Below are 15188 nucleotides of genomic sequence, written 5' to 3' on the forward strand. Positions count from 1 at the left end.
CTGAATGAAACACATGCCATGTTGAAGATTTTTATGACATGGTACAAAAATTGCTAGCATTAGAAGTAATATTTGATCTCTAAGCACCTGGGACAAATGATGTAACCTTCACAGGTAGCATTTAGCCGTGGTTCACACTGGTGCGATTTGACATGGTTCACACTGGTGCGATTTGACATGGTTCACACTGGTGCGATTTGACATGGTTCACACTGGTGCGATTTGACATGGTTCACACTGGTGCGATTTGACATGGTTCACACTGGTGCGATTTGACCTGGTTCACACTGGTGCGATTTGACATGATTCACACTTGTGCGATTTGACATGATTCACACTTGTGCGATTTGACATGGTTCACACTGGTGCGATTTGACATGATTCACACTTGTGCGATTTGACATGGTTCACACTGGTGCGATTTGACATGGTTCACACTGGTGCGATTTGACATGGTTCACACTGGTGCGATTTGACATGGTTCACACTGGTGCGATTTGACATGGTTCACACTGGTGCGATTTGACATGGTTCACACTGGTGCGATTTGACATGGTTCACACTGGTGCGATTTGACATGGTTCACACTGGTGCGATTTGACATGGTTCACACTGGTGCGATTTGACATGGTTCACACTGGTGCGATTTGACATGGTTCACACTGGTGCGATTTGACCTGGTTCACACTGGTGCGATTTGACCTGGTTCACACTGGTGCGATTTGACCTGGTTCACACTGGTGCGATTTGACATGGTTCACACTGGTGCGATTTGACATGGTTCACACTGGTGCGATTTGACATGGTTCACACGGGTGCGATTTGACATGGTTCACACTGGTGCGATTTGACATGGTTCACACTGGTGCGATTTGACATGGTTCACACTGGTGCGATTTGACATGGTTCACACTGGTGCGATTTGACATGGTTCACACTGGTGCGATTTGACATGGTTCACACTGGTGCGATTTGACATGATTCACACTTGTGCGATTTGACATGGTTCACACTGGTGCGATTTGACATGATTCACACTTGTGCGATTTGACATGGTTCACACTGGTGCGATTTGACATGGTTCACACTGGTGCGATTTGACATGGTTCACACTGGTGCGATTTGACATGGTTCACACTGGTGCGATTTGACATGGTTCACACTGGTGCGATTTGACATGGTTCACACTGGTGCGATTTGACATGGTTCACACTGGTGCGATTTGACCTGGTTCACACTGGTGCGATTTGACATGATTCACACTTGTGCGATTTGACATGGTTCACACTGGTGCGATTTGACATGGTTCACACTGGTGCGATTTGACATGGTTCACACTGGTGAGATTTGACATGCGATTTGACATGGTAGTTCACACTGGTGCGATTTGACATGTCAAATTGCATGTCAAATCAGCGGCATTTGCCCACAATGGCACCGTCCTAGACGGTGCGACGATGCATCTGTGGCGCTGCAGCGATTTCAAAAAGTCGCTTCTGTACTACTTTTCGAGAATTCGGCCCGCGATTTACATTGACATCTGTGCAGAAACCTGCACAGATGTCTCTGTAATCGCGGTCGAAATCGGGACTGACAGGCGGGAGCGGAATCGTGCGAGTTCAGCTGAACTCACACTGCTTCATTCCCGCAGCCCAGTGTGAACCTGGGCTTAGTATCATTAATCTTATATGATCACATTATGACTATAGGGCAACTTGAGGAGCAGCGTTGACCAGTGACCACCGTGTTAGCCTGCAGTCTGTATGTACGATGGTGGTGATCAGGTCTTCAGGCAGCTGGACAAACTTTGCACATGTAAACGTAATAATGTGTGCCCCTTGTTAATGAATAACACACAGGCCACAGCTCTGGCAGGATGCCCCACAAAGACAGATGAACACGACACAAGCAGCCAGCTTTTGCCAACGCAAGTTCTTTACAGGTCGCACCATTGAAGTGCCTGATTGCAGTGCGACGGGATGGCAAATGTGGGGCAAACCTGTTCAACCCACAACAGATCTATAAACTGGACATTGTATTTTAAGTCTTTTAATAAAAGTAGTCTGTGGTGTGGAGCCTGCCGGACGCACAACACGTGAATTTCTCTTTGGTCACTAAGCAATAGCCAGTTGTTGTGTTCAGATCCCTAACCCCCGTTCTTCCCCCCCCCAGTCCTTTTCACATGGGTCCTGTCCAGTCTGATTAGTGGGGGGTCCCCGAACAAATCTCCTACGGAAACGGAGCACAAAGGAAAGGATGTCACCTTTGTGTCATCTACGTCTATCTGTTTTTTTGCTACAGGATCTTTGCGGATCCATACTGGATTTATGGGCAGCCGCATACAAACAGACTTTATGTCTGATCCATAACCACTTGCCGACCGCCGCACGCAGATATACGTCGACAACATGGCACGGGCAAGCAAATGGGCGTACCTGTACGTCCCTTTAAATTTGCCGTGCGCGCCCGCCGCGTGCCTCGTGAGTGTGCTCGTGGGTCCCGGGAACTCGATGTTCCCGGGGCGGCCCGCCATTGTGGTCGGCAAAGGCAGAACAGGGGGGGATGCCTTTGTAAACAAGGCATTCCCCTGTTCTGCCTAGTGACATGTCACTGATCTCACCGTTTCCGTAATCGTGACGCCCCCTAAAAGTAAGAATCACTACCTAGGTCATGCTTAACCCCACCTAGTGGTTAACCCCTTCACTGCCAGTGTCATTTTTACAGTAATCAGTGCATTTTTATAGCACTGATCGCTGTAAATATGACAGTGGTCCCAAAATGGTGTCAAAAGTGTCCGATGTGTCTGCCATAATGTCGCAGTCACAATAAAAATCGCTGATTGCCGCCATTACTAGTAAAAAAAGAACACTATTAATAAAAATGCCATAAAACCAGGGCTTTTTTTTCTCAGGGAATAGGTGCAGGATCTCCCTTCTTCCGAATCACCTCTTGTCTCCGCCCTCTACCCACCTCAGAGCACCGTCCCTTGGATCCACCCTCTACCCACCTTCCAGTACCATCCATTTTAGAGAGAACAGAACCAAGTAATTTGTATGTACATTTATACTGATAACAAGAAAAGCAATAAAATAGATCCACTGCAGCCGACAACAATAGACCCCCCCCCCCCCCATCAATAATAGACCCGCAGCAACAATAAATCTGCCCAGCAACATTAGAACAACCACTAAAAAATATCCCCCAACTATAGACACCCTCAAGCAACAATAGATCCCCCAGTAGCCAGCAACAATAGACCCCTTCCCAACACAGTAGATCCCTCCCAGCAAAAATTAACCCCACTCATGCAACAATAGATCCTCCATCAGCAATAATAAACCTCCCAGCAACACTAGATCCCCCACAACAATAGATCCCCACAGCGACCATAGATCACCTAGCAGCCTGGATCAGTAGACCCTCCAGCACCCTCTAGTAGCTCTTGCCATTACATATATTCTGTCCTGGAGGTGCCGAAAAAAAGGCCTGCATAAAACTATCCCCTATTTGTTAGACGGTATAACTTTTGCGCAAACCAATCAATAAACGCTTATTGAGATTTTTTTTTTTACCAAAAATATGTAGAAGAATACGTATCGGCCTAAACTGAGGAAAAAAAATGTTTTTTAATATAATTTTTGGGGATATTTATTATAGCAAAAAGTAAAAAATATTGCATTTTTTTCAAAATTGTCGCTCTATTTTTGTTTGTAGCACAAAAAATAAAAAACGCAGATACCGGTGATCAAATACCACCAAAAGAAAGCTCTATTTGTGGGAAAAAAGGGACGTCAATTTTGTTTGGGAGCCACGTCGCACAACCGCGCAATTGTCAGTTAAAGCGACAGTGCCCGTTTTTGTGAAAATATCTCCTTAACCGTATAGGTTAAGGAGATATTTTTTGCCCCTACAGGTAAGCCTTAATCTAGGCTTACCTGTAGGTGCAAGTTGTGGGGTTTGGTTTACAACCACTTTAACCACTTAACAACCGCCCTATAGACGAAATACGTCTACAAGGCGGTTGCTTAACTCTGGGAGGGCGTCAATGTACGTCCTCCCAGAATCGCGCTCCTGCGCGCCCTGTGGGGCGCGCACACGGGAGTCTCCGTGACCGCCGCTGCTGCTGCTGCGGGCTGGATCTGTGACACATGCAGTCACAGATCCAGCCATCCATCCCTCCCTGTGCAATACTCTGCAATGCCCCCATATTCTGCAATGACCCCATACTCTGCAATGCCCCCATACTCTGCAATGCCCCCATACTCTGCAATACCCCCATACTCTGCAATGCCCCCATACTCTGCAATACCCCAAAATACTCTGCAATACCCCAAAATACTCTGCAATGCCCCCATACTCTGCAATACCCCGCAATACTCCGCAATGCCCCGCAATACTCCGCAATGCCCCACAATACCCCACAATACCCCACAATACTCCGCAATACCCCGCAATACTCCGCAATACTCCGCAATACCCCGCAATACCCTGAAATACTCCGCAATACCCCACAATACCCTGCAATACCCCACAATACTCTGCAATACCCTGCAATACCCCACAATACTCCGCAATACCCCACAATACTCCGCAATACCCCACAATACCCCGCAATACTCCGCAATGCCCCGCAATACTCCGCAATGCCCCACAATACCCCACAATACCCCACAATACTCCGCAATACCCCGCAATACCCCGCAATACTCCGCAATACTCCGCAATACCCCGCAATACCCCGCAATACTCCGCAATACCCCACAATACCCCGCAATACTCCGCAATACCCCACAATACTCCGCAATACCCTGCAATACCCCACAATACTCCGCAATACCCCACAATACTCCGCAATACCCCACAATACCCTGCAACGTCGTCTATGGGGATTTTTAAGTAGCAAAGTTTGGCGCCATTCCACGAGCGTGTGCAATTTTGAAGGGTGACATGTTGGGTATCTATTTACTCGGCGTAACTTCATCTTTCACATAAAAAACCCAACGGTGATTAAATACCACCAAAAGAAAGCTCTATTTGTGTGAAAAAAAGGACGAAAATTTCATTTGGGTACAGTGTTGTATGACTGAGTAATTGTCATTCAAATTGTGAGAGCACCGAAAGCTGAAAATTGGTCTGGTTATTAAGGGGGTTTACGTGCCCAGTGGTCAAGTGGTTAAAGTGGTGGTTCACCCTAAATAACAAGTTTTTACCATTAAATCCAGCATACTAGCGTGAGCTACAGTATGCCTTTATTTATTTTTTTGGCGCCGTACTCACAGTTTAACCCTGTAGTTACGTTTCAGACTCCCCGCGGGGAATGGGCGTTCCTATGCAGAGGCTATGGCGCGTCACACTTCCCGAAAATAGCCAGAGTAGGTCTTGGCTCTTCACGGTGCTATACGGCGCCTGCGCACAGACTAGGAGCTGACAGCGCTGGCGCCGTGAAGAGCCAAGTCCTATTTCGGCTATTTTCGTGAAGCGTGACGTGCCATAGCCGACCGTCAATCATCTTCCCTCTGCATAGGAACGCCCATTCCCCGCGGGGAGTCTGAAATTTCACTACGGGATTAAACTGTGAGTATGGCGCCAAAAAATAAAATAAAGGCATACCGTAGCTCGCGCTAGTATGCTTGATGGCATTTGATGGCATGGTAAAAAAAATTTTTTAGGGTGAACCCCCGCTGAAGTGTTACTAAACCCACAACAGCAAAATCAGTCTGTATATGCAGTAAAGCAAGCTTGTTATACTCACTGTGGAACCTAAGGGGTTAATCCTCCACATTGTGTACAAAGGCAGTTTGATCCTGTCTTCTCTGATCCTCCCCTTCTTCCACTGTCCCCAATCCATCTCCTGATAGTACAGAGTCTTGGGGACACTCTGCACATGCTCAGTTTGGTGTGTATTGCTAGAGAGGTTTTATTTTTTTCCTGGGAGAGTGCGTGTGATCAGCACAGGACCAGCACTGTTCAGACAGAGGGTCAGGGGTCCTGCAGACTCATAGGGCAGTCAGAGGAGAATGAAAACTCCTCCTACATACTTTAACCAGACACTGCTAGAAGTCACAAGACTGCTATATACTGCAGATGAGAAAAGGTATTTAGCAGTTTATGTCTACTAAAATAATTGAATTTCCATGTTCTGTGTACTATGTGGGAAAACAGATATAGTGAATGCAGAGTCCTGGGTTTAGTAACACTTTAACCACTTAAGGACCGCCGCCTGTAGATATACGTCCACAGAATGGCACGGCTGGGCAGATGGACGTACCGGCACGTCCTGTACATCTACCCAGCCATGGGCCGCGGGCGCGCACCCGAGACGCGCGTCCGCGATCGCCGATGGGGTCCCTCGATCGCCCCCCGGAGCTGAAGAACGGGGAGAGCCGTGTGTAAACACGGCTTCCCCGTGCTTCACTGTGGCGGCGGCATCGATCGTGTCATCCCCTTTATAGGGAGACACAATCGATGACGTCACTCCTACAGCCACACCCCCCTACAGTTGTAAACACACACTAGGTGAAACATAACCCCTTCAGCGCCCCCTGTGGTTAACTCCCAAACTGCAACTGTCATTTCCACAATAAACCATGCATTTTAAATGCATTTTTTGCTGTGAAAATGACAATGGTCCCAAAAATGTGTCAAAATTGTCCAAAGTGTCCGCTATAATGTCGCAGTCACAAAAAAAATCGCTGATCGCCGCCATTAGTAGTAAAACAATTATAATTAATAAAAATGCAATAAAACTATCCCCTATTTTGTAAACGCTAAAAATTTGGCGCAAACCAACCGATAAACGCTTATTGCGATTTTTTTTACCAAAAATATGTAGAAGAATACGTATCGGCCTAAACTGAGGAAAAAAAAATGTTTTATATATTTTTGGGGGATATTTATTATAGCAAAAAGTAAAAAATATTGATTTTTTTTCAAAATTGTCGCTCTTTTTTTGTTTATAGCACAAAAAATAAAAACTGCAGAGGTGATCAAATACAACCCCCCTTGTGGGGAAAAAAGGACGCTAATTTTGTTTGGGAGCCACATCGCACGACCGCGCAATTGTCAGTTAAAGCGACGCAGTGCCGAATCGCAAAAAGGGGCCTGGTCCTTTACCTGCATTTTAGTCCGGGGCTTAAGTGGTTAAAATTGCAATAACTTTGAAAAGGTTCCTTTACTTCTTTGATGCAACTTGAGTGCCAGAGAGTGGAAAGTTGCATTAAAGTCGCACTGGAAATTGTGTGACTTTGGAATCACAATGGTGTGAATGGAGCCTCAGCCTGGCATTCTCTGTGTTCACCACTGTGTATACTTCACTGCGCTGCATACTTCTGCATGGGCATCTGTTTGTTTACATGCGTTTGCAGTGTGCATATTTTGGAGAAAAAAAAATGATTGGAATGCTTTTTTTTACTCATTTGTGTTTACATGCATTCGATTGCGTTCATGCATTTGTGCATCACTTTGCACACGTTTGTGGTGCGTTTGTTGTGGCTTCCGGTGTGAAGAATGCAGCACACTCAGGTTTTTCTTATGGAAAGCACCCCAATGGTGTAAACGAGGCTGATTGGGATACGGTCACTTTCCTTGTAGGGGTGTTTGTACAGCGATTACATACCTCCCCTCAACGGCATCTAATGAAAATGAGCCTTAATTAACCCTTTCTACTGATCATGTAAAGTGATTTTTTGTTCATTTTCTTTTCTTTTTTTGTAAAATGATAAAAAATACAAATAAAAACTTTTCGTTTGTTTAAAACTCATGTTGCCCTTCTTTGTATTGGAGACATTGGGGTTGATTTACTAAATCCAAATAGACTGTGCACTTTGCAATGTTGCCCTCTGCAAGTGCCGTGGTTCCAGAGCTTAGTAAATGAGGTAAGGCTTCATTTTGCAAATAAATTCCCAATCATGTGCCAGGAAAATAAGAAGAGCATTTTTGCTTGCACATGATTGGATGGTAGAAGTCAGCAGAGCTTCCCCTCATTTTCTAAGCTCTGGAACATCTGCACTTGCAGATGGCAACTGCAAAGTGCACATTATTTTTGCCTTTAGTAAATCAACCCCTTTGAATGGGAGAAGTGACACAAGGGGGGGGGTTATTTACTAAAGCTGGAGAGTGCAAATCAGTCTCACTTCTTCATAGAAACCAATCAGCTTCTTCAATTAGGCTTTGGCAATAAGTCCTGGAAGCTGATTGGTTTCTATGTAGTGATCCTGATTTTGCACTCTCCACTTTTAGTAAATACCCCATAGTGTTTTCTGATCTGTGTTCTGTATCTCCAGTATATATCTCTTGTGCTGGTGAAGTGATCTGCCCCAGCTGTAGGGGGCGCACTTTGCCTTGGGTGTCATTGGACCTTCTCCTGGCCACTGTGGAAGTCTCACTCCGCCTGCAGCATCGTGCATTTATACATTTCTGTTGGTTAACCTCCTGAGACCCGCGCTATAGTCGAATGACGGCTACAGAGCGGATCTCAAAATCCAACTAGAAGTCAATTGACGGCCGCCCCTTTGGGCGTTCCCCGCGCGCGCTCCAGAGCGTGCAGCGGGGAAACTCTGTGTTGGCCGTGTCCCTTGGACACAGCCAATTACAGATCGCCGGGAACGGCCAATCAGAGTGGCCGTTTGCGATGCGATCTCTGCAGCCAATGAGAGATGATCTCATATGTAAACATATGAGATCATCTCTCATTGCCGGCTCACACAGAGACAGCGTCCTGTCTCTGGAAAGGAGACCGATCTGTGTCTCTTGTACATAGGGACACAGATCGGTCACCTCCCCCAGTCACCTCCCTCCACCTACAGTTAGAACACTATATAGGGAACATATTTAACCCCTTCCTCACCCCCTAGTGTTAACCCCTTCAATGCCAGTCACATTTATACAGTAATTAGTGCATATTTATAGCACTGATCGCAGTATAAATGTGAATGGCGCCAAAAATGTGTCAAAAGTGTCCGATGTGTCCGCCATAACGTCGCAGTCCCAATAAAAATCGCAGATCGCCGCCATTTCTAGTAAAAAAAAAAATAATAACAAATAATAATTCTGTCCCCTATTTTGTAGGCGCTATTACTTTTGCGCTTATTGCGATTGTTTTTTTTTTTTTTTACCAAAAATATGTAAAAAAAATGAGAAAAAAAATGGGTTTTTTTTATAAATTGGCATATTTATTATAGCAACAAGTAAAAAATATTGTATTTTTTTTCAAAATTGTTGCTCTTTTTTGTTTATAGCGCAAAAAATAAAAACCGCACAGGCGATCAAATACCACCAAAAGGAAGCTCTACTTGTGGGGAAAAAAGGACGTAAATTTTTTTTGGGAGCCACGTCGCACGACCGTGCAATTGTCAGTTAAAGCGACGCAGTGCCGGAAGCTGAAATTTCACCTGGGCAGGAGGGGGGTATATGTGCCCAGTAAGCAAGTGGTTAAACTAGATGGACTGTTGTCATTTGTCAGCCTATGGAAGAGTGAGAGTGCTTGGCTATGTGAGTATGGGGTAGTACAGGTGATGGAGGGTTGGTCCCCTGGTGTCACTGTCCATGTGTCTATGCTTGGTGTCCTGGTGTCACTGTCCCGCTGCTCTCCATGTGTCTATATGCTCGGTGTCCTGGTGTCACTGTCCATGTGTCTATATGGTTGGTGCTCGGTGTCCTGGTGTGCCGGTCCCGCTCCTGTCCATGTGTCGGATTCCTCGGGTCTGTTGTTGTATCTCCGGCTCACACACACATGTTTCATCTGTCAGTGACAGGCCCCTCCCCCCCGGAGCACCGCCCCTCCTCCTTCTCCTCCCTTCATCTTCGCCGCTGTCACAAGGAGGCCACGTGTAAGGCGGGATGAGCCTCGGGGAGGCGTGTCCCGGTGTCCTCTCCCCCAGCAGCGATTGGTTGGTAGAGGCAGTGTGGGGGCGGAGCCGCTGTCAGATCTCGGGGCGTACAGGCGAAGGGTCACATGGACTCTCATATGGCAGCTCCGGGCGGGGGATGCGGCAGAGCGAAGCTGGTAACGGAGAGCGCAGGACTGTGAGGGGGAATCGGGGCACAGCAGCGGGACGACCATGTATTATGTCATCGCGGCCATGAAAGGTGAGATCGGGCGGGCAGTGCCCGGATTATAGGAGAGGAGGAGGGCGGATCGCCGGGATCGGGAAGAAGGAAATCAGTGCTGGGAAGTTGGATCATGGCTCCCCGGAGAGGAGGAGGTACACCTGTCCGGGGAGCAGGAGACGATCACCTGTGTGCACCCTCCGTCCATGGTGCTGACCATACACTGTACAATCTCTCCTGTCTGTCTGATTGGGGTGCACATAGACTTCCCTCCATAGTACAGAAGCTGCGATCTGATTGTCCGATCTCCTCCATGTAACACAAGGCTCTGGGTGGTTGGATACAATTAGAATGGAATGTTTAAGTCTGTCCTCAGATCACATTGTTGTTTTGGTAACTCTAAAGTTAGAGATTTGTCTAATCTGATTGCATGATGTATGGCCAGGCTGTGCAAACTTCCATCTGATCGTACAATCTCATTTACCAACCCAATGTCATATGATGGTGAGGACCTACCTGTGCCATCCATTCAGTTATTCTCCTCATGTTACACAGTTGGCAGATCTAAATCTGTAATCCAACAATCTACCAACAATTGGACGATCTGATTGTATAGTGAATGGTACATTTAAGGCTGACCATACAATCACGTTTAGATTCACCAAAACTATGAATTATGGGGACCTACCTGAGCTTGCTATTTCATTTGTATCCAATTACTTAGGCCCTTGCACTACTAATTGTTGGTAGATTAAGAGGTGGTTGCAGTGTCTGTGGTGGTCTATAGACTCGATTGGCCACAACGTTTTGTGCTGTGGTAGTAATGGCCCCTCCATCTGTCAGGCAGGAACACGACCCATTCAAGTGAATAGGGCAGAGCTGCCAACGCATGCCATGCACAGAGTGGTGGTGCGGCCTTTCCAGGGTTATCACAGCTGGTGAGGAGGCAACATGTCTCCCCCCTGCCACCTGTCACCAAGCTTCTGTAAACCGATCAATTCGCAGATCACTTTTCAGAGGGGTGACAAGGGGCCCTTACTGTGCTTTAAAGGGAAATCCTGCACTGAGTGATCTGGAGGCTGCCATTGCTTTCTATGAGGTACTACCCTGGAAGAAGCATGCAGCCAGTGAAGCCAGAAAAGGAGATGTGAATGCTTGTACCAGGTCAGGGATTGGTTATTGGATCATACGGATGGATATGTTCCCCAGAAGGAGAGATCATCAATGGCAGACTCCATGTGCTGAAGGACTCCTTTATTGTGTCCTGTTTCCTGCAGGGCATTGATAATGGGGGTGTTATTATATACCCCCTGCCCCTCTGCTCACACCTTAGTGGGGGCATTAGATTGGTACTTGGCAGTTCTGTATGGTGTGACTGGAAGTTGTCTGTGTGAAGTTCAGAATGTTTGATGACAGTTGTGCAGAGCATTCTACAGTTGGGTGTGAGGTCCTGCATGCGGCATAAAGGGGTCCTCACATTTTTCTTCACATATAGCAGGGGTCTCCAAACTTTCTAAAGGAAGGGCTAGCTTACTACCCTTCCAAATTTATGGGGGTCAGACTGTGCCCAGTGGGAGTAAACATGCCCGATCTTTGGTATTAGAGGTATAGTGCCCCATTTTTGTTGTCATTGGCAGAAATAGTGTCTCCTTTTTTGTTGGTGTCAGTGGCAGAAATAGTGCCCCTTTTTCTGTTGTCATTGGGAGGAATAGTGCCCCCCCCTTTTTTGTTGTTGGTGTCAGTGGCAGGAATAGTGCCCCCTTTTTTGTTGTTGGTGTCAGTGGCAGGAATAGTGTCTCTTTTTTTGTTGGTGTCAGTGGCAGAAATAGTGTCTCTTTTTTTGTTGGTGTCAGTGGCAGAAATAGTGTCTCTTTTTTTGTTGTCATTGGGAGGAATAGTGCCCCCTTTTCTTCTTTTTTTTTTTTTTTGGCGTCGGTGGCAGGAATAGTGCCATTTTTTTTTGTTGGTGTCAGTGGCAGAAATAGTGTCTCTTTTTTTTGTTGGTGTCAGTGGCAGGAATAGTGCCCCCTTTTTTTTTTTTGGTGTCAATGGCAGAAATAGTGTCTCTTTTTTTGTTGGTGTCAGTGGCAGAAATAGTGTCTCTTTTTTTGTTGTCATTGGGAGGAATAGTGCCCCCCTTTTTTTCTTTTTTTTGTTGGCGTCGGTGGCAGGAATAGTGCCATTTTTTTTTTTTGGTGTCTGGCAGGAATATTGTCCCTTTTTTTTGTTATCATTGGAAGGAATAGTGCCCCCTTTTTTGTTGGCATCAGTGGCAGAAATAGTGTCCCATCGTTGTCGTCAGTGGCAGGAATAGTGCCCCTTTTTTTGTTGTTGTTGTCAGTGGCATGAATAGAGCCCCGTCGTTGGTGTCAGTGGCAGGAATAGTGCCCCTTTTTTTGTTGTTGGCGTCAGTGGCAGGAATAGTGCCCCTTTTTTTGTTGTTGGCGTCAGTGGCAGGAATAGTGCCCCTTTTTTTTTTTTGGCGTCAGTGGCTAGAATAGTGCCCCATCGTTCGTGTCAGGAATAGTGCCCCTTTTTTTGTTGTTGGCGTCAGTGGCATGAATAGTGCCCTATCATTGGTGTCAGTGGCAGGAATAGTCCATATTCCCATCACACACGTTCCTGGAATGAGCTCTTTAAGGTACTGGGTGCTGTAGCGACCACCAAGCTGGATACTGGAACCTGTGCGATAGTAGATATTCGCCAGCACACCAAGGATCATCAATTTCGTCCAAACGTTTTTTTATTCAAGAAAGATCCCATCACAAAATGGTGAAATGTTTCAGAGCCACAATGGACCCCAAAGTCAGGCCTGATGATGGGCTCCTGCGTGGCTCCGAAACGTTGCGTTGTACCATTTTGTGATGGGATCTTTCTTGAATAAGAACCATTTGGATGAAACTGGTGTGTTGGTGAATATCTTCTTATTGGTGGCAGGAACACCATCGTCGGTGTCGGTGCCTCATGGGCCGGATATAGGCATACAAAGGGCTGCAGTTTGGAGACCACTGATGTATAGTATAATGTACCATTGCAATATGTTCAAGGTCCTGCATGTGGCATAAAGAGGAACTCACGCTAATATTACAATAATACATCCTGCTATACATGAATAAAAGTGTGAGGCCCACTTTATGCCACATGCAGGACCTTGAACATTTTGCAATGGTACATTATACTATACACACGTAATGGTGACAGGTCCCCTTTATGCTGCATACAGAACCTCTCACATATTCTTGTATAGTACAATGTATTATTGCAATACATGAGAGGTCCTGCATGTGGCATAAAGAGGACCTTTCACTATTTGTGTTTAGTACAATGTATCATTACAATACATGAGAGGTCCTGCATGTGGCATAAAGAGGACCTTTCACTATTTGTGTTTAGTACAATGTATTATTGCAATACATGAGAGGTCCTGCATGCGGCATACAGGGGACCAGTCACTATTTGTGTTTAATAACAATGTACCATTACAATACATGAGAGGTCCTGCATGTGGCATGAAGAGGACCAGTCACTATTTGTGTTTAGTACAATGTACCATTGCAATACGTGAGAGGTCCTGCATGCGGCATAAAGGGGACCAGTCACTATTTGTGTTTAGTACAATGTATTATTGCAATACGTGAGAGGTCCTGCATGCGGCATAAAGGGGACCAGTCACTATTTGTGTTTAGTACAATGTACCATTGCAATACGTGAGAGGTCCTGCATGCGGCATAAAGGGGACCAGTCACTATTTGGGTTTAGTACAATGTACCATTGCAATATGTGAGAGGTCCTGCATATAATATAATATTACAATAATACATTGTGCTATACATAAATAAATGTCTTGTTAACTTTATGCCGCATGCAGGACCTCACACTTGTGCCAATGATACATTGTACTTTACAAGAATATGTGAGGGGTCCTATATGCAGCATAAATAGGACCTTGCACAATTATACATGTATAGTACAATGTACCATTGCAATATGTGAGAGGTCCTGCATGTGGCATAAAGAGGACCAGTCACTATTTGTGTTTAGTAACAATGTACCATTACAATACATGAGAGGTCCTGCATGCAGCATAAAGAGGACCAGTCACTATTTGTGTTTAGTACAATGTACCATTGCAATACGTGAGACGTCCTGCTTGTGGCATAAAGGGGACCTGTCACTATTTGTGTTTAGTACAATGTACCATTACAATACGTTAAATGTTCCTGCATATAATATAATATTACAATAATACATTGTGCTATACATGAATAAGTGTCTTGTCTACTTTATGCCGAATGCAGGACATCACACTTGTGCCAATGATACATTGTACTGTACAAGAATATGTGAGGGGTCCTATATGCAGCATAAATAGGACCTTGCACAATTATACGTGTATAGTACCATCGCAATATATTTAAGGTTCTGCATGCGGCATAAAGGGGATGTCTCCCTTTTATTCATGTATAGCACAATGTATTGTAATATTAGTGTGATGTCCCCTTTATGCCACATGCAGGACCTTAAACATATTTCAATGGTACATTATACTATACACAAATAATAGTGCAAGATCCCCTTTTAAGCTGCCTATAGGACCGCTCTCTTGTATAGCACACTGGGGGTTATTTACTAAAGGCAAATCCACTTTGCACTACAATGCACTTGAAATTGCACTGAAAGTGCACTTGCAAGTGCAGTCACTGTAGATCTGAGGGGGACATGCAAAGAAAATAAAAAACAGCATTTTGGCTTGCACATGATTAATAAAATCAGCAGAGCTTCCCCTCATTTCAGATCTACCCCTCAGATTTACAGCGACTGCACTTCCAAGTGCACTTGTAGTTTTCACTTATAGTGCAAAGTGTATTTTCCTTTCGTAATTAACCCCCAATGTGTCATTGCAATAAGTGCGAGGTCCTGCGTGTGGCAAAAAGAGGACCTGACACTGTTCTTCATGTATAGCACAATGTACCATTGCAATCCGTTGGCGCTCCCACAGATCGCAATGGTAACCCACACACCTCCTTATCACGTGGAGGAGTTTTTGTATCCTCATTCACTCATTACCATTGCCCCTATAGCAGTGTTTCTCAATTCCAGTCCTCAGGCCCCCCCCCAACAGGTCATGTTTTCAGGATTTC

General features: G+C 45.5%; 1 protein-coding gene across 3 annotated transcripts in view; it reads left to right on the top strand.

The window, feature by feature from the left end:
* LOC120931479 (nuclear receptor ROR-alpha) overlaps positions 1-15188 on the top strand; it is a 637829-nt gene that overhangs the window by 519144 nt on the left and 103497 nt on the right. Inside the window, exon 1 of one of the 3 annotated variants that reach the window (XM_040342973.1) lies at positions 9915-10086. The exons of the other annotated variants lie outside the window; for them this stretch is intronic. Coding sequence (XP_040198907.1) covers positions 10059-10086 — 28 coding nt within the window. The 5' untranslated portion in view covers positions 9915-10058. Of the gene's footprint in view, positions 1-9914; positions 10087-15188 lie in introns of those variants that run through there. 3 annotated transcript variants of the gene reach the window in all.

The sequence above is a fragment of the Rana temporaria genome, chromosome 3 (assembly GCF_905171775.1).
Source record: "Rana temporaria chromosome 3, aRanTem1.1, whole genome shotgun sequence".
Lineage (NCBI taxonomy): Eukaryota > Metazoa > Chordata > Amphibia > Anura > Ranidae > Rana > Rana temporaria.